This window comes from Drosophila obscura, unplaced genomic scaffold, assembly GCF_018151105.1.
Source record: "Drosophila obscura isolate BZ-5 IFL unplaced genomic scaffold, ASM1815110v1 contig_137, whole genome shotgun sequence".
Lineage (NCBI taxonomy): Eukaryota > Metazoa > Arthropoda > Insecta > Diptera > Drosophilidae > Drosophila > Drosophila obscura.
The window spans coordinates 222,487-247,388 of NW_024542721.1; the positions used below are offsets into that span (position 1 = coordinate 222,487).

The 24,902-nt window shown below is 43.4% G+C and overlaps 8 protein-coding genes and 1 pseudogene across 8 annotated transcripts; 4 read left to right on the forward strand and 5 right to left on the reverse strand.

The window, feature by feature from the left end:
* Positions 1-22: 22 nt before the first annotated feature.
* On the reverse strand, positions 23-1,323 carry LOC111077410. Its single transcript, XM_022371680.2, is given in 4 exon segments — positions 23-697; positions 699-762; positions 765-1,065; positions 1,143-1,323. Coding segments are annotated over 4 exon segments (960 nt in total). The 5' UTR covers positions 1,200-1,323; the 3' UTR covers positions 23-159.
* A 26-nt stretch (positions 1,324-1,349) lies between these two features.
* LOC111077411 (putative 60S ribosomal protein L33) lies at positions 1,350-1,850 on the reverse strand. Its single transcript, XM_022371681.2, has 2 exons — positions 1,687-1,850; positions 1,350-1,618 (listed from the first exon to the last, which is right to left on the reverse strand). Exons 1-2 carry the CDS (start codon positions 1,756-1,758, stop codon positions 1,490-1,492), a joined length of 201 nt encoding a protein of 66 aa, XP_022227373.1. The 5' UTR covers positions 1,759-1,850; the 3' UTR covers positions 1,350-1,489.
* A 568-nt stretch (positions 1,851-2,418) lies between these two features.
* On the forward strand, positions 2,419-3,031 carry LOC111077418 (general odorant-binding protein 19a). The gene is made up of 3 exons (XM_022371690.2): positions 2,419-2,496; positions 2,565-2,732; positions 2,806-3,031. Exons 1-3 carry the CDS (start codon positions 2,428-2,430, stop codon positions 3,007-3,009), a joined length of 441 nt encoding a protein of 146 aa, XP_022227382.1. The 5' UTR covers positions 2,419-2,427; the 3' UTR covers positions 3,010-3,031.
* Positions 3,032-3,344: 313 nt separating this feature from the next.
* LOC111077416 lies at positions 3,345-4,156 on the forward strand. Its single transcript, XM_022371688.2, has 3 exons — positions 3,345-3,564; positions 3,635-3,854; positions 3,915-4,156. Exons 1-3 carry the CDS (start codon positions 3,405-3,407, stop codon positions 3,997-3,999), a joined length of 465 nt encoding a protein of 154 aa, XP_022227380.1. The 5' UTR covers positions 3,345-3,404; the 3' UTR covers positions 4,000-4,156.
* Positions 4,052-4,905, reverse strand: LOC121405221 (annotated as a pseudogene).
* A 1,891-nt stretch (positions 4,906-6,796) lies between these two features.
* On the forward strand, positions 6,797-7,768 carry LOC111077413 (general odorant-binding protein 19d). Its single transcript, XM_022371685.2, has 4 exons — positions 6,797-7,003; positions 7,076-7,164; positions 7,236-7,372; positions 7,467-7,768. The coding sequence occupies exons 1-4, from the start codon at positions 6,856-6,858 to the stop codon at positions 7,546-7,548; spliced, it is 456 nt and encodes a 151-aa protein (XP_022227377.1). The 5' UTR covers positions 6,797-6,855; the 3' UTR covers positions 7,549-7,768.
* A 1,180-nt stretch (positions 7,769-8,948) lies between these two features.
* Positions 8,949-10,854, reverse strand: LOC111077404 (serine/threonine-protein phosphatase 4 catalytic subunit). Its single transcript, XM_022371675.2, has 3 exons — positions 10,725-10,854; positions 9,596-10,493; positions 8,949-9,517 (listed from the first exon to the last, which is right to left on the reverse strand). Exons 2-3 carry the CDS (start codon positions 10,387-10,389, stop codon positions 9,388-9,390), a joined length of 924 nt encoding a protein of 307 aa, XP_022227367.1. The 5' UTR covers positions 10,390-10,493; positions 10,725-10,854; the 3' UTR covers positions 8,949-9,387.
* Positions 10,855-11,468: 614 nt separating this feature from the next.
* LOC111077421 lies at positions 11,469-13,616 on the forward strand. Its single transcript, XM_022371697.2, is given in 9 exon segments — positions 11,469-11,805; positions 11,867-11,984; positions 11,987-12,010; positions 12,072-12,534; positions 12,536-12,615; positions 12,618-12,874; positions 12,876-13,047; positions 13,050-13,075; positions 13,154-13,616. Coding segments are annotated over 9 exon segments (1,521 nt in total). The 5' UTR covers positions 11,469-11,628; the 3' UTR covers positions 13,358-13,616.
* On the reverse strand, positions 13,542-14,447 carry LOC111077422 (putative hydroxypyruvate isomerase). The gene is given in 3 exon segments (XM_022371698.2): positions 13,542-13,895; positions 13,897-14,290; positions 14,293-14,447. Coding segments are annotated over 3 exon segments (789 nt in total). The 5' UTR covers positions 14,399-14,447; the 3' UTR covers positions 13,542-13,606.
* Between the last annotated feature and the right edge of the window lie 10,455 nt (positions 14,448-24,902).

The following is a 24,902-nucleotide window of genomic DNA, read 5'->3' on the forward strand; positions in this document are numbered from 1 at the left end:
CTTTAGGAATAATCCCCTTACGCACTTAGCTTATTTTTGAGGTTCAATGAGTAATTTTGATTTATTTGGATTAGCTGGAAATTTAGTTGAGCCCAAAAAAGTGGCCTGGGACCTGGGAACCACCCAGAATTAAATGCCACACCCCCCAGTCATCGGTATTCAGTCATCTTCCTGGCCGAAGAACATGCCCGAGGCGTAGCCTTCGTTGTAGCAGCCAAAGTTGGCACCATCTTCTGGTTGGGCTTGCACTTCGTCCACCACCGGAGCAGAATCACAGCAGCACTCACAGTCCATGGCCTCGTATCGGGCCGCGTTCACGGCCTCCTCGTCGTCCTCCGCATCCACCTGATCGGCCGCCAGGGGGGCAGCTGCAGTTTCCAAGCAGTTGCAGGCACCGCCACTTGCCTGTCGCTCCTTTTCGGTCTGGGATGCGGCAGTGGCGGTGCTGCTGGCGGAGCTGCTTTCGGCGGAGCCTCCGCCCATGACGGCATTGAAGACACCGCTGAGCACACGGTAGACGGCACCGTGCACCTGCCCCACCAGCTCGCTAGCCGGACGCACTTCATCTGCCTCCTGGGGGGACTGATACTTGAAGGCCCTCTGCTGCTGCTGCTCCTGTTGTTGCCGTTGCATGAAGGCTCTGGTGTCGTTGCTGCTGCTCTTCAGGCACCCTCGACCTTTCGGTGCGGATTCTCGCAGGGCACTTGCGACGCGGCGCCGCAGCCCCACCAGACGCCGGCGGTGACGAGGACGGCGGTGGGGTGGCGGCTCGGATCTGCATTGATCGTCCTGCCGTGCCTTTGCCGCCGAGCGGCGCTGCTGCTCCCGATCGTACTCGGACATGGCGCGCTCCGATCGCTCGCGGCACGAACCGCACTCGGGATCGATCTCGTAGAAGCCCGTATCGGAGTCGAGCCCTCCTGCTGACGGGTCGCGCTCCTTGTCACAGCTGCAGCTGCCATCGGCCAGCATGCCGCCGCCAGCCCCAGACTTCTTTCCCGATCGCCGCCGTATTCGGTACACAATATACAGGAGGGCCATGGTCGCATACGTGACCTTGGCCACCTTTTAGCATGGGGGGGAGGGGAGGGCAGGGCATGGCAATATTGGGGAATAAAAGAACGGGGCACAAAGATACTTACATTCGCACGGCCATTCATGGTGCTGGCATTGAAGTGCTTCTTGAAGCCCTCGGACATCGTGGGGAAACGGACTAGTTCAAGGATCTCTGGGAGCTACGTCTGATCTCTGGGTGTGGTGGGATCTGATATAGAGTTGTGTGAGAGGCGAGGAGGAAACGAGTTAATGTCTACGGCAGGGCCTACTCGAAGCTAAAAACAAATTGCTTGTGGAATGGCATCCAGATGGGTTCTGGGAATTTATTAAATCAAAAGAAAAACGAACACGCAATTTGGCTAACGATAGCTGAGGGGGCAATCCCCAGGCTAAGAAGGGCTACTGCTGCTGCTCCTCCTCCTGCTGCTGTTCTTTAGTGGCGCAGCAGGACCTTCTGACAGCCCTTGCAGTAGAGCTTGGCCTCGCGACGCTTCACCCAGGCCTGTTGCATCTTCAGCAGCACATAGGCGACGCCCAGACCGGCCAGCGTGGCCTTGGCCACCTGAGGAGAGGCAATAATTATCCAAATGAACGACTGAGTGGGTGGAAACACTCTTAGGGAGTACATACATTGGCACGTCCGCGCAGTGTGTGGCTGTTGAATTTATCCATGAAGGAGGATCCATTGAAACGCTCGGACATCTTGGAGTTATATTGATTCGAGCTGCTGTTACTTATACGGGGAAATGTTTGTTGATTTGTTTTCGAATTTCGAATCAATGCAAAGTCAGACAAAGCCTGCTCTGCCAATGCCCTGCCACTGCCACTGCCCCTGCCACTGCCCTGCCACTGCCTCTGCCCCTGATAGTTTCCCAATAAATACATATGGTAGATGTTTCCGCCATTCAATAGGCTAATATTTGGTGGGGCTTTTGTAAATGATTATTTAAACAAAGATGTTGTACTTTTGTTTCGTTATTCTCATATGCATGATCAGAAAAAAGAAAAACAGAAAACAGTTCGAGATTTTATTTGTATGGAGTAGTTTTCCCCCCACTCGTGCGTGTGCCGAGCGTTAATCAATAATGCAAGGATTATATAGATTACGGCGCCCCCAGCGGACAACCAACAAAGATCGGGAAGTGATCGGTTTACACTGTACCCTGTAATTTGCACACCCTCCTGCACAGTGGCTCAAACTCTGCGGCACACACTGGGCCCACCCCCAAAATCGATCCATGGACTATCATCATTTGCATGTCATTTGTTAGGGGGATACTCCTACCTGGCCTGGAGTCTGTGTCTGTGTCTGTATATAAGGAGTGCTGCCTGTCTGTGGCATTTGTTTATTTGTCTATTCAAAGTTCGAGCATGAAGTTGAATCTGTTGCTGATCAGCATCGCTGTGGGCATCTCATTGCCTGGCGGCCTGGAAGCAGGGGTAAGCACCTACAAGCTGAGAGGGAGCGAGAATCGCAGCTGTAATATGTGCATAAATATGTGTTGCAGGTGACGGAGGATCAAATGTGGGCCGCTGGCAAACTGATGAGGGATATCTGCCTGCCCAAGTATCCCAAGGTGAGCGTGGAGGTGGCCGATGGCATACGCAATGGTCAGATACCCAACAGCAAGGACTCCAACTGCTACATCAATTGCATTCTGGAGATGATGCAGGCCGTAATTTCCCGTTCCTGTTCCTGTTCATTTTCCACTTTCAATTCCATTCTGTATTTGCATTCTTTACGCACAGATCAAGAAGGGAAAGTTCCAGGTGGAGGCCTCACTCAAGCAGATGGAAGTGCTGCTGCCGGACAGCTACAAGCCGGCGTATCGTGAGGGCCTCACTGCGTGCAAGGACTCCACTGTGGGCCTCAAGAATGCCCCCAACTGTGATCCAGCCCATGCCCTGCTCTCGTGCCTCAAGTCCCACATCAATGTCTTTGTCTTCCCCTAAACGAATCCATGGATAGAGTACCAGTTCCCAGTTCCAGTTCCAGTTGTAGTCTGTAGATCCCCCCTAGTCCCCTAGTTGCATCAATAAATATTAGCCTGCCCCCCTTTCCCAAAAGAGATTTCGATGCATTTTGATGGGGGTTGCATGATCTCCGCTGCCTGTGCCATGTCATGGGAATGACTGAGGCATCGTGGCATCATGATCTACAAGCAACGATCGCGATCCATTTGCGATTAATACAGCGTGTACCGGATGCACTGGACACGACCCTAGACTAAGGCCACACCCACACCCAAACCCACAGCCCAGTCGAATGGGTATAAAACACGGGGCCAGTCCCATCCATCCACTGGCGATCCATTTTTATAGCTGGGCAAACAAGAAAAGTGGAAATTATGCAGCCTGCTAACTGGATGTCAACTCTCGCACTGGTGCTGGCCTGTGCCTGTCTGGCAGCAGCCGATGGCGATGACGAGGAGATGACCATGTCACTGGACGAGGTGGTGGAGCTAATCGAACCGTTTGGCGAAAGCTGTAAGCCCCAGCCGCAGCGAGGTGAGTAGCATCTCCAGCCAGTGGCAGTGCCAGTTCGATCCACAGCATCCATCCCATCCCATCCCATCAGAGAACATTGTGGAGATGATCAAGAACACACAGGAGGCCAAATATGAGACAAAATGCTTCCGCCAGTGCATGCTGGAGCAGTTCGAGCTGATGCCCGAGGGCCAGTTGAAGTTCAACGAGGACAAGACGCTCGAGATGATGAACATGATGTTCCCCAACCAGGAGAAGGAATCACCCACCATAATCAAGAGCTGCAACGATCAAGTATCGAGCAAAGACAAGTGAGTGACATCCATCTCTCCCTCTCTGATTCCGATTCTGATTGTGGATCTCTGGATTAGGTGCGAGGCGGCCCATGACATATCCATGTGCATGCTGGGCGCGATGCGACAGCAGGGCTACAAGATACCCGACATCAAGGAGTAGTCCATTGGGGAAACCCTTCCTCCAGGCGTTTGCTCCACACATTCTTTTTTTTTCTAGTATTTTTTTTTTTCGTTTTTATTGTTCGTTTAATTTTTAATTAGAACACACACAATTCGATGTGGTCCCAGACGAGAAATAAAGCGCCCAGCCATAGCCAAATACATAGAACTTGGAGTTCATTCGGGGGTAAACAGGAGAGCAGCAAGGCAGATTCGGGCAGAATCTCTACCAGATCAACTTGACATTGTTCCGCTCCAGCTGGCGGCCAATGCACTGATTGAGCTGGTGGGCAGCCTCACAGGGATTCTTGGCCGAGACGGCGCGATTGCAGGTCTGCGCCAGGCTGCAGCTCAACGCGATGGCCATCTTATTGTCCTGGGTCACCAGACCGGTCAGCTTCTCCACCTGGGCCAGATTCAGCTTGTTCTTGTCATCCATCTAAGGGTGCAACACGATACCATCTCTCTCTCTCTCTCTCCATCTCTATCTGTGCATTTAATACTCACAATTTTGGTCTTCTTGAGCACACACTCTATGAGGCATTTCTCCTTCTCGCTGGGATTGGACACCTTCATCAGCGGACGCTGATCCTTGGGACAATTCAGCTGCTGAATGCACTCCTTGCGCCAGAGTCGATCATCTCCTGTACATGCGGCAGCTGGCGTACCATCACCGTCCAAATGGGCTCTGTGCCACGACCGACAAGGATTTTGGTCAGGTCGAAGCCCTGGCCACGGACGCAGCTCATCTGCAGCAGCAGTGGCATCAGCAGGAGAGCACTGGTCGTGGCTAGCATCGATGGCATCATCATCTTTGGATGGGGCATGTTTGGCTCTTGCTCTTTGTTTATTCCACTGGCCACCAGTTCTTGGCTTATATACCCATCCATGACCTTCTAGATCTGCGGCAGTTACTTCTTTAGACTTATTTTTGATACATTTTGCTGACCCATCAGCGTTGGAAAATAAAAAGAATTTTCCAGTGTCAAGTTCATGACGAGAGCTCCACACACAAGTCACGCATCACAGACGATCGCAGTCAGCAGCCCCACACTGCTTGGAGCCACCACCCGCCCCCACCCACGCTGGGAAAATTCTACAAGCAACGTACATATGAATGTGTTTATATATAATTATATTGATTTTTTTGTTGGGCATCATCTATAAGTAATAAAATTATATGAATGCGAGCCAATGATGCTTATGGCCTTTGTGTATCCAGACCTATGTACATATGTCGTACGAAAACCCTTTAATGCCGAGACACGAGTCGGGCACACGACATGTATATTGTTCTTACATTCCCGTGCATTCTTTTTGGCGCTTTTCGCAGCTCAAATCTCGTAGCAATGGAAGGACGGGCAGCATAAAGTATTAAGTGATTTTTGTGTAAGGCTGCTACCTTTGAGGCTTTGTTATATTTTCCAAATTGCACACTCGAACGTAAGTAAATGGCGGAGAACTGCAGCTTTTAGTTACAAACAAAGTTACTATGACAGCTTTCTGAGACCCCTAACCACATACCTACTCGTACTGGCTCTCAAGTTATCTTAATAACTACAAAATATAATTATTCTCACAGAGCATTGTCAAACGAACGAACGAACGAACGAGCTTTCATTCCCTCCCACAGGGGCTATATTTTGTGAGAAGATTCTGATTGTAGTTCCAGCCAAATGATGAATGATGATGGATGGGTAATGGCTAATGGCTAATGGTTAATGTGTAATGGTTAATGGGTAGTTTTTGATTTTTTGGATTATTCAAATCATTTGCCACTAATTTTATTGCCCTGGCATTAAAACCAAAAGGCCTGCATTTGTCTCTGAATGTTATATGATATATTAAGTTGAATTCAAAAGGCAACGAATCGGTTTCTGGTGTAATTACATACTCCTACTCGTATTAATGGCGTGCCATCAAATGACAACCCGTTAGAATAACAAACAGATGGACAGCAATGCAATGGAAAAAAACAGACAGATTTTCAAGACAGACGGAATGGAGAGACGTAAGACGTGCATATAAATACGAGCCCCAAACGAATGGGTACTCTGATTGTGGAACATTTTACAATTTAAATATATCCAGTCTTGTATCCAGCCCCAAAGGATAGGTATCCAAATCCGATGCACAAGCGAAAACGGCAAAAGAGAATGCTTGCGAATGACCAAAACAAAATACATGTCGTGTGCATGACAAAGTAGATTGCTGCTTCACTCGAGTCATGCCGATAAGGTTTGTGTTTTTTTTTTGTTATTGCACTGCTTTGGTGGGCAGGATACTCATATGGGCATTCTCTTTCTCCGGGTAAGGGTATGCCGTGATTATAATTGCGAGGTGGCCGCAGTACTCACTCAGTTCCAGCCGTCAGAAGATTTTGATCGATTTAATTGCATTCGAGATTTAGAATTTTTGCATTTTCATTTCCATTTGGAGATGTCTGATTTCATGCCAGTCACCAATTAAGCGGATAATTGGCGATAGGTAGCCGCCCTACTATACGCCTCGAGCCTCGGCTTGGTGCTCACCCCCCTAGCAGTTCACACGATAGCCAGCCGAGGGAATCTCCGCCGGATCTTGGGCCAGATCGAGAGTGGAGTAGTGTGGAGTGCAGTGCAGTGGAGTGGAGTGTCAGGTGCTGCTCATATAGTTCACTCGGCTCCCATGCGATGCCGCTAATTGTAATTATTGTGGCTGTTCGCTTGAGATCAGGCCGAGACTCTCGGATGCGACTGGAGGTGGAGGTGGATCTCTCAAGTTATCACGCGACTTGGTAGCTCTATAAAATGCGGCTGCTCCCAGCTGGACGCATTTAAGTTCGAGTTTGTGCCCCGCTAAGTTCATTCGATACAATATGTCGCGTCTGGTTTGCCTGAGTCTGATGCTGATGCTGGTCGTGTGCCTGGTGGCAGTGGCCGAGTCGAAGCCACAGGAGGCCAACAGGGAGGAGCAAATGGCGGAGGCGGCCAACGAGTGCAAGGCAGAGACGGGCGCCACGGATGGTAAGCGATTCGATGCGTGGCTACGGCTACCCAAGGAATACACCAACCCAAAACGTAAACGTTCTCTTGCAGAGGATGTGGAGCTGATGATGAAGCACGAACCGTCTGGCAATCAGGAGGGCAAGTGCCTGCGCGCCTGCATGATGAAGAAGTTTAAGATCGTGAGAGCTCAACTCAATCCGCAACCGCAAGAGTATCGTTCCAAAAAGTATTTTTTCCTTTTTCACCACAGATGGAGGAGGACGGCAAGCTGAACATTGAGCACACTTTGGGCATGCTGAAGGTGATGAGCGAGCACGCTGAGGATAAGGAGGATGTCCTTACCGAAGTTGTGGAAACGTGTGCGGCCAGCGATGTGACCGAGGATCAGTGAGTATTTAGCTTTCGACCACACCACGCAACGCCACGCCACGCCACACCACGCCACTGATCTTGATCCGTTTCCATTTCCATTACCCTCCAGCTGCGAATCTGCCCAAGCCTATCAGACGTGCATCTTTGAGCACATGCAAAAGCATGGCATTCCCCTGATTGAGGAGCACTGAAGGTGAGAGATGACGACCAACACACCCATCGGCACACCCACTGGCCAATCGGAAGGACCTGTTAGCGCCCACTCTGGAATATACTACATATGAATCTCTATCTACCTAAATCTCTATATATATATATATTGTGTTTTTTTTTGTCGCTTACACTTTATGAATAGTCCCTAGATAACTGATAAATTGAGCATTTGAAAATAAAAAGGTAATTAAATTGGTTTTATGCTGGGAATGGTCGAAATTAGTTTTTGGGGCAGCAAATAACATTTCAGTGTACTCTGCTGTTATCTGATAGATTAATTAATCGTTAATATTCTTGTTCATTTTGGAACTGTCCTGCATCGTTACCAGATGCTCCTCTCTCTGTCTGCACAATTTGCTTTGATATTCAATATGGAACAGCTCACCGAGCTATAATTAAGGGGGAATACTACATAGAGCCAATATTATAGAGAATTAATTAAATTTATCAGACACATTTTACAGATATTTTTACTGTGTTATTTTGCAATGGAGCAGCTCTTAAGATCGAAGGTTGGAAATAAGGGCCATGAATATTAGCCATTGCTATTTAGCTCACTTCCCTAAATATTTTTCGATTACTGCCACAGATTCTTCAAACGAATATAAACGATTATTGTATACGTTGTTTGGTACGTCACACATTTACCTTGACCTTGACTTCGGTGTGCCGCTCAGAATACGCTTTATTTTCAAATATTTGTTGTATATTTGTGTTTATATATAGGGATTTTTATATAATGTCCCAATCTGGGTCGCACTTACAGCTACGCTTACGCACTACAGTTATGCTACACGTACACATTATCTTCTTCTTTCTCTTCTTTGCTGCTCTCTCATTCCCGAAATTGTGATGGCAAAGGACAGGCTCTGTTCTGGCTTGCATACAAGGCTCTAGGCTCCTACCAACGTTTCTTCCGTTCCGTTACTCTTCTTACTCACTTCATCATTGATTGATTGATTGATCGATCGGCCAAGGTAGCCACCGGCTTAAATATAGTATTTATATGGGTTTTTTTTTATAGTACGCTGCCTGCCAGCCTATCCTGGCGAATTCGCTTTCTGAAGACAGCGACGACGAGAGCGAGCGATGATGATGCTGCTGCTGCTGTTTCTGCTGCTGCTTTCAACAAGCGAATTCACAAGAGCTGGGGGCCGGGCTTGTCTAGTTTTGTATTAAGTATTAGCTTAATATAATGCGCAAAATCTATACGCGTTCCAGGGTCTTCTCTATTGGTCTCTAGGACCACGCACTCACACAGATACACGCACACACGCACACCAACTGACATCCACGCACACGATCATTGTTAAAGAAAAAACATGGAAAACGATGATGGGAGGCGTAAATGTTGGAGCATACAAAAAAAAATCCAAAATAGAAAAGAGCTTAATTTATATTTGGAAGGAGGGGGTTTTTCTTTTCAGCTGCCAAAGCAGAACAGGGACGTGCGGAGGCGAATGTGGATGCAGATGAGGGCTTCTCCCCGACTGGGATGTTCTCCTTAGCTAAATTTAATCTAAAAATGATTTTCTTTTGCATTTCGCAATTGCTTTTCACGTTTGTTGTTGCTTGGGAAGGCAGGCAGTACATTTTCATTAGTTTTCTTGTTGTTGTTTTCCGGCTAACAAAATCGAGGTGTTCCAGTCCACACACACACACACACGTACACACAAAACGTCCAACGGTGCGACATGGACGTCGAGGATCAAGTTCGGAGTAGTCAGGCAAGTCCTTGGCACTTGCCGGTGCTACTGCTCTGACGTGGTAGTGTTAGTGGCTGTGCTGTAGCTGTGGCGGTGGCTGTGGTTGTAGTCTTAGAGAAAATAGTCAGCCTGGGGCTTCTTTGATGGTATGCCCCGGCTCTCCTGTGGTGCCGCCTCGAATATGACAAAGTCACGATGCAGGTACTCGTTCAGTTCCAAAATGGCAGCCACATTGCCGCAACTGCCAAGCGAGGGTGGGAAAAAGAATTCGATCAGATTGATTCAGAGTAGCAGAATGGATGGACATGACATGACATACCGGTAGCAATAGTTTGGCGCCGACCACACGGTCAAAACGGTTTCATTGAAATGCCATTTGAACCCCTCCATGACCAGCTGATGGGCCCTACATATCATATCGATCTCGTTGGTCCTGTTAAACTGCGAGACAACATCCGAGCCGAAGAGGTAGCCGGCACCGCGTGGTGATACACCCCAGCCGGTTTGATCTTCGGGATCGCTCCATAGCAGATCGCACATGGGCCCGTCGTGGGGTACCTCCTGCTTGCGATCGATGCTACGGATCTGATCCAAATACTGAATGGAGGGCGAGAGTCCGCCGTGGACGCAGAATATCTTGCCGTCAATGATGGCCGACAGGCTGAGGTAGTCAAAGATCTCCGTGCAGTAGCGCCACACGGCTGTGGAGCCATATTTGCGAAGACACTCATCGTAGAAGCCATACACCTGGGTGATCTGGCGAGATTCGTGATTGCCGCGTATCAATGTGATGCGATCCGGATAGCGCACTTTAAGGGCCAGCAGGAGCAGGAATGTTTCAACGCTGTAGTACCCACGGTCCACAAAGTCACCCATGAATAGGTAGTTCTTCTCGGGCACATCGCCGCCCACCTTGAACAGCTCCTTCAAATCGTAGAACTGGCCGTGTATGTCACCGCACACCGTCACTGGGGAGTCCACACGCTGTACGTTACCCTCCTCAACGAGAATTTCGCGAGCCTTGGCGCACAAGCCCTTCACCTCATTCTCTTTGATGATTTCACAGCGTTTCAGTTGCTCAATTTGGCGGTCCAAGTCGCTGTAGTCCGACATTTTGCTGCCGTTGGGGGGGTTGGCGTCGGCGTCTGCGGGAATGAGTGGTATCAGTCACGGCACAGGCACAGGCGTCCCTGGGTTATGGCGCTCTCTTTCCGGGGCTGTTAAATGCAATAGAATATTAATACATTTTCAAGTTAGTCTTTTAATTGTTTGTATTTCGGTTTTTGCATGCGCCAAGAGTGTATGAGTGTCGTGTGTATGTGCGTCTGTGCGTTTCGTTGTGTGTGTGGCTTGTCATTGGCATTTTTGCCGCGCGCGGGCCACAACCGTGCATCCTCGACCTTTCCCATATATACTTGATCATAATACGTTTTGCAAGTAGCACTTACAGTTGCGCGGAGCAATCTCAACAATCCTTTTATTGTTGTTTGGCTGTGGGAACTCGCACTCACGTTCTTGTAAAAAAAATGAACATTAACTTTTTGTCAGCAACGAGTTGTCAAACCAAAGAGGGCACTATCGATAGTATCGATATTTTGCTGCTAGCCTCTACTATCGATGGTTTTAAGACTATCATGATAGAGTCGAGCAACAGTCGTTGCGCTTTTGATATGTTTGGATTGGCTGCTATAAAATACAAAGACAAATTTGTAAACAAATCGACAGGTGGAATCTAATTTTTACAATGGACAAGTTTCTAAAAGGTTTCCATGGTTTATAATTATTATTTTCGCCCGATACTGTTACGATAGTATCGATTTTTTTTTCAAAACATTCAAAACTATCGATGACTTAATTATCAATCGTTTCACAGCTCTATTTTGTCAGCAACGAGTTGTCAACAGTATGACCGGTGACGATAAAGATAAAAAAAATACCCGTCTGACCATCAAAAATATACCGAAATTACTCTCTCCTTTACATATTATACCGTAAATATACTGACGGGTCAACAAAAATGTCCGATTTTTACGTGGTAACTACACGGTAGCTGTATGTATGTATACATGTATACAACCATGTATACTGTATGGTTAGTGACGGTAGCTACACAGTAACTACACGTGTGTTACATATCAACGACTTATTTGTGGTACAACCATACATATCAATAGTTACACATCGATACTTTGTCGGTAAAAAGCCGATGTTCCGGTTATTTTTCTCGTTCCAAGTTCCATATAAAATGCCTTGCACCAGACAATTAGATGCAATTGTGAAATTGTTGTGCCACCAAGCGCCTGCGTTTACGTTTAAGTGGGAAAGTGAAATAGATCCATTTGTCACATTGCCATGTCCAGCTTTGGAGCCGACGTTGACAAGGTTTGGCCAACTGTTGCGGGCGATTCCCAAACGCTGACTAAGTTCGGTCGAAAGCTGCTTGAGAAATGCCGAGATTTGAAGAAACCCGTTGGCGGACCCGTTGATATAGATGACTTTATAAACAGATCCAGAGAATTTCCCCTTCCGGTATGTTGCTGGCACTTACGTTTTGCATACTCAATTCTAATCCCCCGTGTACCCTGTATAGTTTGGCGTTGAGAGTGTGCGGGTTAATAGACAGCCGACGGCACGACATGCACGCATTGCCAGCCAAATCTCCTCCGTCTATCCGGTGAGACATGAGCGCACTTTGGGATTCCATCTGCAGATCTAGAGCACAAGTGTCAATGGGGTAAGCATGTTGCAAGCGCTCCCAATGCCTCACGTTGTTAAATCTGTCGCCTCTATGCTAGGAAACTCTGTGCAGCGACCTGTCTACCAGCAGCTCTCCCTCTGCGGATTCGTGCAGCGGCTGCTGGAGAAGCGTTGTGCCAGCTTCTTTGCTCGCAACGATAAGTTCTTGCTGCTGACTGGCGAGAGTGGAGCTAGCGGCTTTGAGCCCATCGGCAGCGCAGAGGAGAAGGCTCCGCTTGTCTTGGAACACGTTCTCAGCTACGATGACGTCAAGCTGTCCGCCCTGCTGTCGGTCAGCTCGCACACGGAGTTCATCAACGAAGGTGAGCGGGCCAATTGTGGTCGGGTTACCCAAGATCGTCGGGCATTGGAGCCCGAAGGTGTCATTATGGGTCTCATTGGGGCCCGGCTATCGCGCCGCAATCTGATGGAGTTCCAGGACATTGTCATCGCGCGCACACAGAACACGCCAGAGAATGGCTATGGCATGGACCTGGATGTGCCGACCTCAAACCAGGCCGAGGTATTGCCGCCTCTGGCGAAACTTCTACGAGACGCGAGACTGTCTGTACGCCGATGTCAGCATTGACAATCGGCGCTTTGCGTCTCGAGGAACAAGCAGGACATCTTCGACAATCTGGTGATGAAGCGGCGCTATGCCATAAGCTTTGACATGCTGCTGCTGGAGGCCCAGGCACGTGCTCGAGAGGCCGGCAAGCAGGCCTACATTCATGTCGTTGGTTTCGGTTCGGGGTGCTGGAAAGTGGCCCAGCAGCAGGAGCGCATCTTTCTGGAGACCTTCGAGCAGCGCCTCCGCGAGCTGGGCAAGCGTTTCACCCACATCGGTGTGGTGCACTTCTCCTTGGTTCAGCCTCACCAATTGCGGCGGATTGCACAATGGCGCCATCATCAAGACCGACGACCATCCAGCGGACGGCATTCGTGTGCACATCTCCAAACGAAATCCAGCCGAGAAGCTGTCCACTCCGGAGCACGCTAATATGCTGTTGGTGGTCTCCTATGCCTGGGACGGCAATGCCTGCCGGGAAATGAGTTCTGGATGGTAGGTGTACCGCTCGCAATACTCCACCCACTCCCCCATCCGCACTCTAAGCTTATTTCATCCATTATCCATTTGTAGAAAATGCTCAAGTCCACGGGCGATTCATCAACGGCATGTTCAACGCTCATCACGGAGCTGCACAATCCGCACATCAACACCGAGTACTGCAATGGCAACAATCTACACATCGCCTCGCCGGACCTGGGTGTCCTTCACATAGCGGAGTATGCCAGGCATGTTCTAAAGAAAAACAGCAACGACGACAGCCACGCTGATGATTGATGGCGGTCATTGAGCGAAGGAAGAAGTCCCAGAGAATCTTCTTGCGACTGGCTGTTATTGCTTAGTCTGCGAGTATCTCTTTGCTATCTAATCTTATCTAATCGTTGTGCATGTTAGTTGTGGGTACTACAGCAAATGCTGTAGGTCAACTCCATGACCTCTCTTTGACATTCATTTGAGCAACTTTCATGTTTTATGTATGTATATATGTATAAAAAAATGTATTAAAATGCCAGAATACAATTCAATTTACAAGCTGTGACCGAGTTTGCTGATCCAACTGAGGCCCTCGACCGTCGTTGTCTTTGGCTTGTATTCACAGCCAATCCAGCCATCGTAGCCGAATTCACGCAGCCGCTTGAACACGTAGTCGTAGTTGAGTTCGCCGGCAGTGTCCGGTTCGTGTCGATGGGGTACCTGGGCAATCTGGAAGTGACCAATCTGACTCTTGTACTCCTCCAGCGTCTTTGTCACATTGCCGTGGATGTGCTGGAGGTGATAGAGGTCGGCAAGCAGCTTAATGTTGTCGGCCCCCATTAGTAAGCACGCCCGCTGCCGTCACATACGAGTTCATGAAATAGCCGGGTACGGCATACTTGTTAATTGGCTCTATCACGCCGATCATCTGGTTCGCCCTGAGGCTATCAGCCGCGATCTTCAGATTCGATGTGTATGTTTTTTTGTAGTCAGTCTCCTGGCCCTTGGTGAGCAGTCCAGAGGTCAGGTGGATCTTTTTACAGTTCACATCCTTGGCAAAGTCAATCGTCTCGTTCAGCTGCTTCTGGAACAGTCCCTCCGCCCCGGGAACGCTCGTTGAGCCAAACCGCAGCTGATCGCTGGTCTTATCAAAGGCCAGATTGACCAGGCTGACCACAATTCCGGTCTCACGGATTGCCGACACAACGTCCCGAGTCTCACCCTCGGGATGGGGGACTCCACAGCCCGAAATCCGCTCTGGTGGGCCAGCTGAATGCGTTCCGCAATTGTGGTCGCCTTCTCGGTGAAGAGGAAATTCAAGTTAGCTGCGAACTTAAGTGCCATTCTCGGTGCGCGGTTCGTTTACGACTGATTCTGATTATACATATCAGTGTACGATTTCATTTAAAAGTAAAAAATAAAAAAGCTTTTTCCACAGTCAATGTCATCTGGTCAGTGTTGCCCATTTAGCTAGTTTCTCTGTAGTTATATTTTTGCCATATTTTCGCAGCTCGGAATGCAGGACAAATTTTATTCCAGCAGCTAATGGCACTATATCTACTTTGAAAGTTATGTTATTTCTGGATTTAAAAAAAACCAATCCATTGAAACATAAAATTCCTAATTATATATATGCATACTCATACTCTTTAGAACATTAGAGTGTTAGAGTAAGCCATTAACATACGTTAAGATCGGTTAGGACGGAAAAGCTAATCTTCTGTTTCTTGTGCAAATGTCCACTAACGCCCAAGGACAAAATCCAAATTTTTGAAAATCATGCGGTGCCCAGCTACTCACGTGACACGAAAACAAACACGGTAGGCCTTTAGCCTACCGCCATTTTTTATTTTTTTTTTGCTTGTATTCGTTTCTTGGTGCTACCGGCTTCTAGAGATGAGCATGGATTGCAGTGGATGGGAACCAACACGGCACAAAAATACAAATTTCAAACACGCATGGTAAAAATTTTTACGAACTAAGTCCAACATGAAACATCATAATTTAATAATATAATAACTTATAACGGCTATTTGAAAATTGTTTAAGCTCTTTCATTAAAAAATATGTAATCCCATAAATAAGCTAAAGTGGCACCACTGGTGTTGTCTGCTAGAGAGAGAGCATGAATGCTTTCCCAAGACCCAGGCTATAAAAGGCACAGCGGACGGAAAACATTTTTCCGTTCCGTTCCCAGACCCATTTATTTGGTTGAGCGAATTGTCTCTTCGAGAGCATTTCTATAATTTTCTTACAGAAAATTGTCCAATATCTTGTTAGTATATATGGGACACATTTCTTTATTTATAAGTAAGAAAGAGAGTCGACCTGGAGCTGATGAGTTCTATGACAGCGAGCGCCAATCAGAGATCGCTTGAGGCTTGGCTGCATTTTCCCCACACAAGACTCGCTGAATCTTGCAATGCCAGAATTGGCGCACCACCATATTTAGGTGGGATATGGGGCTGGTTGCCTGCCACAGTTCCGTTTGCCCTTCAAAATCGAAATATTCTATGATTTCTAGCAATGACTCATACAGTTTGGATTTTCGAAAAGTCTGTATTCACGATTGTCGATTTCCTTATCTAGGGATAATGCACTACCAGCGTAATTTTAAATTTCAATCTCGTTTCCCCGCTCCATGTGGTTTTTTTTTGGGGTGAGGCAAATTGCTCCAAAATATTGATGGATTCGAATACAAATCTAATCGTCGCTAGTAGATGAATTTTCGTTCTTCGCTAGATGAATCGCCTCTAGTATGATCGATTACATAATATAAGAGTTTTCAGGGGTTTTCGCAGTCTGAATTCAGACTGAGCACAAAAAAAAGTTTATAGAACCAAAATTGTGAAAGTGGGAAAATAAAAATAAAACAAAATAAACAGCTGTGGCTGTCCTCTTAAAATTAATCTGGATAGCATTCCAGCCTCCAGTCTAAGGCAATCTGCAGCTAATCGCTGCACTTTAGGTAGTGCCCCAAATGGATTTCCGGCGTTAGTTATTTTTACTTTGAAGACTTAGTCTTTTGTTCAGTTTAACTCCTATGTATTTGAAATAGTATGTTGGTCTTAAAATGTTCCATGTAGGAAGAGTGCTGAACATGTATTTTTATGGGGTGCATTTCGTCTTCACCAAATTTTTGCTTAGCTTTTTATTCAGTTTTAGCTATTTTTTGCTTGTATTGCCTCTAAAATTCCATCATCACTAGGGAGCACCGGTTAACACGCATAACATGGAGATGCGCTGACTCATGAGTTATGACGCGGCTCAAGAGAGCTGAACGCGCTTTGACGCCTTGTTTGATGCGAGAAAGAAGACGGAGAACGGAATATAGAATATGTTTTGTTTTTTTCTTATACTCTTTGCTGCTTTGTGCCGCTGTGAAATATGAAAAATCAAATACTTATCACGAGTAAATATTTAAATATTTCTTATTTCCTAATAATTTTTCATCTGAAAAAAAAATTTCTCCTCTGTGTCAGTCCGCACCTTTTGCAACTTTTTATGCGAATGGGCGGATTTTGGACTTTGGTGCTGGCTACCTACCGGTCAATGAGCTTCCTTCTCACACTCATTATATATATATCCAGATATGTTCTGGATGGCTCAGCCTTTCAGCTGAAAAACAAATTTCACTTCTCTGTCTTTCCGAACGCGTGTTAGACTTCAACAAAATTAAAAAAAAGGGCGGAAGATCACCAATTAAATGAGGATAAGCTGAAAGCTTAGCCTTGCAGCTAAAAAAAAAAACTTCTCTTCTCGTTCTTTCCGAAAACGACACGATATCAATATATGTTTGCTTTTCATTTTCTTATTCGATATTATCTAGTGAAAATCTTTGTATTATATGTATATCCAGATATGTTTTGGATGGCTCAGCCTTTCAGCTGAAAAACAAATTTCACTTCTCTATCTTTCCGAACGCGTATTAGACTTTAACAAAATTTAAAAAAAGGGCGGACGATAACCAATTAAATGAGGATAAGCTGAAAGCTTAGCCTTGCAGATAAAAAACAAATTTCTCTTCTCGTTCTTTCCGAAAACGACACGATATAAATAAATGTTTGCTTTTCATTTTCTTATTCGATATTATCTAGTGAAATTCTTTGTATTATATGTATATCCAGATATGTTCTGGATGGCTCAGCCTTTCAGCTGAAAAACCAATTTCACTTATCTATCTTTCCGAACGCGTATTAGACTTTAACAAAATTTAAAAACAGGGCGGCAGATAACACTAGTCAACACGATTTTTCCTCAAGGAACAAAACGAACTTTTTCTTAAAGATTTGGGGCTTAGAAATGGTTTGATGATATTTTTTTTTTTTCTATGGCAGAACTTTTTTTTAAAGAATTTTTGAAAACTGGTATTTTTTTTTAAAGCTTTTTTCAGAGGTAACGCTTGTTTTTTTCACATAACTCTAGTATCTTACGTCTGGTTGTAAAGAACTTTGCTATTGTAAAGAACTGCCAATTGGGAACAAAGCAAACGAGCAAGGGTTGTACATTTGGTACCTGATCGCGTTCCTTTGTTCCCAATTGGCAGTTGGGCCCGCCGCCTTCAAAAAGGTATTTTTTGTTCATTTTTTCCATTTTTTAGGTTTGGTTAACGAATTTTAGCTCCAAAGTCTCTTAATGAGCGATACCTTAAACGACGCCAAATTAACGCACCTATACACAAAAAAATAGAGGACACAAGATATAATTTTTTTTCGACTTTTCCTGAGTTTTTAAAGTCAAAATTTCGTAAAAAATACCCACAAAAATCATCATTTTTGCATTTCAATGCTTTATATTTCCCAGACGGTAAGCTGAAATCACAAAGTGTTTGGCATCAACTTCTAGCTGCGTCAATTATCTTTTCAAAATAGCTAAGTGCTTGACAACCAGACGTAAGATATTAAAGTTATGTGAAAAAAACTATCGCTACCTCTGAAAAAAGCTTAAAAAAAAAATACCAGACTTCAAAAATTCTTCAAAAAAAAGTTCTGCCATAGAAAAAAAACCATAATTCTTTAAAAAATTTTAAAGCCCCATATCTATCAGAAAAAGTCGGTTTGGATCCTTGAGGGGAAAAAAAGTTCGGTTTTGTCGAGTAGTGTAACCAATTAAATGAGGATAAGCTGAAAGCTTAGCCTTGCAGCTAAAAAACAAATTTCTCTTCTCGTTCTTTTCGAAAACGACACGAAATCAATATATGTTTGCTTTTCATTTTCTTATTCGATATTATCTAGTGAAAATCTTTGTATTATAAGTATATCCAGATATGTTCTGGATGGCTCAGCCTTTCAGCTGAAAAACAAATTTCACTTCTCTGTCTTTCCGAACGCGTATTAGACTTTAACAAAATTAAAAAAAGGGCGGAAGATCACCAATTAAATGAGGATAAGCTAAGCTGAAAGCTTAGCCTTGCAGCTCAAAATAACCAATTAAATGAGGATAAGCTGAAAGCTAAGCCTTGCAGCTAAAAAAAAAAAACTTCCCTTCTCGTTCTTTCCGAAAACGACACGATGTCAATATATGTTTGATTTTCATTTTCTTATTCGATATTATCTAGTGAAAATCTTTGTATAATATGTATATCCAGATATGTTCTGGATGGCTCAGCCTTTCAGCTGAAAAACAAATTTCACTTCTCTGTCTTTCCGAACGCGTATTAGACTTTAACAAAGTTAAAAAAAGGGCGGAAGATAACCAATTAAATGAGGATAAGCTGAAAGCTAAGCCTTGCAGCTAAAAAACAAATTTCTCTTCTCGTTCTTTCCGAAAACGACACGATATCAATAAATGTTTGCTTTTCATTTTCTTATTCGATATTATCTAGTGAAAATCTTTTTATTATATGTGTATCCAGATATGTTCTGGATGGCTCAGCCTTTCAGCTGAAAAACAAATTTCACTTCTCTATCTTTCCGAACGCGTATTGGTCTTTAAAAAAATTAAAAAAAGGGCGGACGATAACCAATTAAATGAGGATAAGCTGAAAGTTTAACCTTGCAGCTAAAAAACAAATTTCTCTTCTCGTTCTTTCCGAAAACGACACGATATCAATATCTGTTTGCTTTTCATTTTCTTATTCGATATTATCTAGTGAAAATCTTTGTATTATAAGTATATCCAGATATGTTCTGGATGGCTCAGCCTTTCAGCTGAAAAACCAATTTCACTTCTCTATCTTTCCGAACGCGTATTAGACTTAAACAAAATTTAAAAAAAGGGCGGCAGATAACCAATTAAATGAGGATAAGCTGAAAGCTTATTCTTGCAGCTAAAAAACAAATTTCTCTTCTCGTTCTTTCCGAAAACGACACGATATCAATAAATGTTTGCTTTTCATTTTCTTATTCGATATTATCTAGTGAAAATCTTTGTATTATATGTGTATCCAGATATGTTCTGGATGGCTCAGCCTTTCAGCTGAAAAACAAATTTCACTTCTCTGTCTCTGTTCTCTGATACCCTTATGGATGTATATTCAATGTATCTGTTTGTCTTTAATTTTGTATTCATAAAATAACAAACTGCACACTGTGCGAAAAAGTCATCGAGAATATACCGCACCTCACTACGAGTATCAAAATGCAAAAGGAATTCACAGAATTCCATTCAATGCAATTGCATTATGCATCTGAAGCTCACTGAGTGACTGCAGTGTGTGTGTGTGTGTGTGACCTCTAGTGAGGCGATGTGATGGTGTTTCGAGTGCGTTTCGGTATGTGCCTGATGATGTGATTTAAATATTGGATTTAATGAGCCCCGCAGTATCCACATTGAGTTGTGGATACACTGCGCAGCGATGCAGAACAAATATGAGAGGATTTCATTCAAAGGATTTTTGAGTCCGCAAAGCGTTTAAAAGTTGATTAAAGTATTTATTAAAATAATTCAATTTCAAGATTGCAATTCAAACACTGTGTACGTGCAGGGGCATGGTTTATATGATTCGATTAACTAATTTTCCGTTTATTTGGGGGCTAAATAATGTACACATCCTCCCAGTGAATAGCTACGCTTCAGCGACACTCTTATCCTATGTCCACTGTACGAGACTGGTACATATATGTATACATACATATGTATCATGGATCCGCACATCCCATGAACGCTGGTATATCCATGTATCATCCAACTGCCGGATCTGCATGAGATTCCGCTGCAGGCCTTAAATGACTGCTGGCGGAGATTGGGAATGAAAATGGAAATCCAATTTCTATGGTGAATGCAATCAATTATAAATTTCTAAAAGCCAACAGCAAATGCAGCCAGGACACGGACACTGACACAACACATCTGTGGCATTTGGCATGTGGCAGGTGGCTGGGCAGGCTGTGTTCGTTGTTCATTGCATTCGTTTTTGGATTTTACAAATTTAATTGCATTTGTTTATACGAGTACGAACGAACAAAAGTGTACGTGTATGGAAAATGAGTTTAGCAGAAACAGAGTGGCCGGCCAGCTGCACAAATGGAGTCGTCTCTACAGAACAATTGAACGTACGGGAGCACTCGTAATCATATTTGTATAGCTTCCATCCCACCTTTCCCGCGTCTCTCTCTCTCTCTCTCTCTCTTAGAGTACCCATTTTCCCCAGACTATTTGTGGTTTTTCGATAGATTTCTGTCCGATTTTGTTCTACGATTATTCAAACAGACTAACCAAACACAGACCACCCCACCCCACCCCACCCCGAATTGCACTGGACTGGCAATGACACGTCTCGTAGATGTTTTTATTTTCATATTTTCTGAGCTGGCGAGTATTTAAAATTACCCCCATGAGGTACACCGCAAATGCAACTTCCATATTTTATCTGCAGATGGAGATAGAAACTCTTCGAGCTAATGATTATTCGATTGTCGTCTTGACTGCACTCAATTCGACTGATTTGCAAGTTGAATAAATGTAACAGATCCCACAACTTGCTTTAAAAGCGGTTTATTTGATATATTAAAACTTACCATCTGGCCGAGTAATGCGTGTGGAATTAAATCACCCGAACCGAACATCTTTCATAAAAGACAAACATGTGGTCGAGGAAGGTTATGTTTTTGAGGAGGAGACGAAAAAAACCACAGAATAAATGGCGGAAGATAACCAATTAAATGAGGATACCATACAGAACATACCTGGATATACATATAATACAAAGATTTTCATTAGATAATATCTAATTAGAAAATCAAAAATTGAAATTTAATTTAAGTAAACTACATAAGTGATTTTTTTTTACACGACCTTTTCAGAGCTGCACAGTCCACAGCGCAATTGCTACACACCGCCGCCAGCACCGATGCACGGACAACCAACCCCACCGACAGCGGCATCCTCCTCTGGAGCCACTCCAGCTCCTCCTGTTTCTGGAATCACAGTGCCGCTGCAGTAGCAGCAGCAGCTGCGGCGGCAGCGGCGGCCACCTCCAACCAGTCATTGTCTTCGGCCGAACAATCAACGATGTCCCGGATCAAAGGCCAGAACCTGGGCCTCATCTGCGTGGTCTGCGGCGACACCAGCTCGGGGAAGCACTACGGATTCCTGGCCTGCACTGGCTGCTCCGGTTTTTTTAAGCGCAGTGTTAGAAGGAAGCTCATTTTCACTAGATAATATCGAATAAGAAAATGAAAAGCAAACATATATTTATATCGTGTCGTTTTGTTTTTTAGCTGCAAGGCTAAGCTTTCAGCTTATCCTCATTTAATTGGTGATCTTCCGCCCTTTTTTTAATTTTGTTAAAGTCTAATACGCGTTCGGAAAGACAGAGAAGTGAAATTTGTTTTTCAGCTGAAAGGCTGAGCCATCCAGAACATATCTGGATATACTTATAATACAAAGATTTTCACTAGATAATATCGAATAAGAAAATGAAAAGCAAACAGATATTGATATCGTGTCGTTTTCGGAAAGAACGAGAAGAGAAATTTGTTTTTTAGCTCAAGGTTAAACTTTCAGCTTATCCTCATTTAATTGGTTATCGTCCGCCCTTTTTTTAATTTTTTTAAAGACCAATACGCGTTCGGAAAGATAGAGAAGTGAAATTTGTTTTTCAGCTAAAGGCTGAGCCATCCAGAACATATCTGGATATACATATAATACAAAGATTTTCACTAGATAATATCGAATAATAAAATGAAAAGCAAACATTTATTGATACGTATCGTTTCGGAAAGAACCGAAAAGAAATTTGTTTTTTAGCTGCAAGCTAAGCTTTCAGCTTACCTCATTTAATTGGTTATAGTCCGCCCTTTTTTAATTTTGTTAAAGTCTAATACGCGTTCGGAAAGATAGAGAAGTGAAATTGTTTTTCAGCTGAAAGGCTGACCATAGAACATATCTGGATATACATATTATACAAAGATTTTCACTAGATAATATCGAATAAGAAAATGAAAATCAAACATATATTGATATCGTGTCGTTTTCGGAAAGAACGAGAAGGGAAGTTTTTTTTTTTTAGCTGCAAGGCTAAGCTTTCAGCTTATCCTCATTAAATTGGTTATTTTGAGCTGCAAGCTGGATATAAGTATATCCAGATATGTTCTGGATGGCTCAGCCTTTCAGCTGAAAAACAAATTTCACTTCTCTGTCTTTCCGAACGCGTATTAGACTTTAACAAAATTAAAAAAAGGGCGGAAGATCACCAATTAAATGAGGATAAGCTAAGCTGAAAGCTTAGCCTTGCAGCTCAAAATAACCAATTAAATGAGGATAAGCTGAAAGCTAAGCCTTGCAGCTAAAAAAAAAAACTTCCCTTCTCGTTCTTTCCGAAAACGACACGATGTCAATATATGTTTGATTTTCATTTTCTTATTCGATATTATCTAGTGAAAATCTTTGTATAATATGTATATCCAGATATGTTCTGGATGGCTCAGCCTTTCAGCTGAAAAACAAATTTCACTTCTCTGTCTTTCCGAACGCGTATTAGACTTTAACAAAGTTAAAAAAAGGCGGAAGATAACCAATTAAATGAGGATAAGCTGAAAGCTAAGCCTTGCAGCTAAAAAACAAATTTCTCTTCTCGTTCTTTCCGAAAACGACACGATATCAATAAATGTTTGCTTTTCATTTTCTTATTCGATATTATCTAGTGGAAATCTTTTTATTATATGTGTATCCAGATATGTTCTGGATGGCTCAGCCTTTCAGCTGAAAAACAAATTTCACTTCTCTATCTTTCCGAACGCGTATTAGACTTTAACAAAATTTAAAAAAAGGGCGGCAGATAACCAATTAAATGAGGATAAGCTGAAAGCTTATTCTTGCAGCTAAAAAACAAATTTCTCTTCTCGTTCTTTTCGAAAACGACACGAAATCAATATATGTTTGCTTTTCATTTTTTTATTCGATATTATCTAGTGAAATTCTTTGTATTATATGTATATCCAGATATGTTCTGGATGGCTCAGCCTTTCAGCTGAAAAACCAATTTCACTTCTCTATCTTTCCGAACGCGTATTAGACTTAAACAAAATTTAAAAAAAGGGCGGCAGATAACCAATTAAATGAGGATAAGCTGAAAGCTTATTCTTGCAGCTAAAAAACAAATTTCTCTTCTCGTTCTTTTCGAAAACGACACGAAATCAATATATGTTTGCTTTTCATTTTCTTATTCGATATTATCTAGTGAAAATCTTTGTATTATATGTGTATCCAGATATGTTCTGGATGGCTCAGCCTTTCAGCTGAAAAACAAATTTCACTTCTCTGTCTTTCCGAACGCGTATTAGACTTTAACAAAATTTAAAAAAGGGCGGAAGATCACCAATTAAATGAGGATAAGCTAAGCTGAAAGCTTAGCCTTGCAGCTCAAAATAACCAATTAAATGAGGATAAGCTGAAAGCTTAGCCTTGCAGCTAAAAAAAAAAAACTTCCCTTCTCGTTCTTTCCGAAAACGACACGATATCAATATATGTTTGATTTTCATTTTCTTATTCGATATTATCTAGTGAAAATCTTTGTATAATATGTATATCCAGATATGTTCTGGATGGCTCAGCCTTTCAGCTGAAAAACAAATTTCACTTCTCTGTCTTTCCGAACGCGTATTAGACTTTAACAAAGTTAAAAAAAAGGGCGGAAGATAACCAATTAAATGAGGATAAGCTGAAAGCTTAGCCTTGCAGCTAAAAAACAAATTTCTCTTCTCGTTCTTTCCGAAAACGACACGATATCAATAAATGTTTGCTTTTCATTTTATTATTCGATATTATCTAGTGAAAATCTTTGTATTATATGTATATCCAGATATGTTCTGGATGGCTCAGCCTTTCAGCTGAAAAACAAATTTCACTTCTCTGTCTTTCCGAACGCGTATTAGACTTTAAAAAAATTAAAAAAAGGGCGGACGATAACCAATTAAATGAGGATAAGCTGAAAGTTTAGCCTTGCAGCTAAAAAACAAATTTCTCTTCTCGTTCTTTCCGAAAACGACACGATATCAATATATGTTTGATTTTCATTTTCTTATTCGATATTATCTAGTGAAAATCTTTGTATAATATGTATATCCAGATATGTTCTGGATGGCTCAGCCTTTCAGCTGAAAAACAAATTTCACTTCTCTGTCTTTCCGAACGCGTATTAGACTTTAACAAAGTTAAAAAAAAGGGCGGAAGATAACCAATTAAATGAGGATAAGCTGAAAGCTTAGCCTTGCAGCTAAAAAACAAATTTCTCTTCTCGTTCTTTCCGAAAACGACACGATATCAATAAATGTTTGCTTTTCATTTTATTATTCGATATTATCTAGTGAAAATCTTTGTATTATATGTATATCCAGATATGTTCTGGATGGCTCAGCCTTTCAGCTGAAAAACAAATTTCACTTCTCTATCTTTCCGAACGCGTATT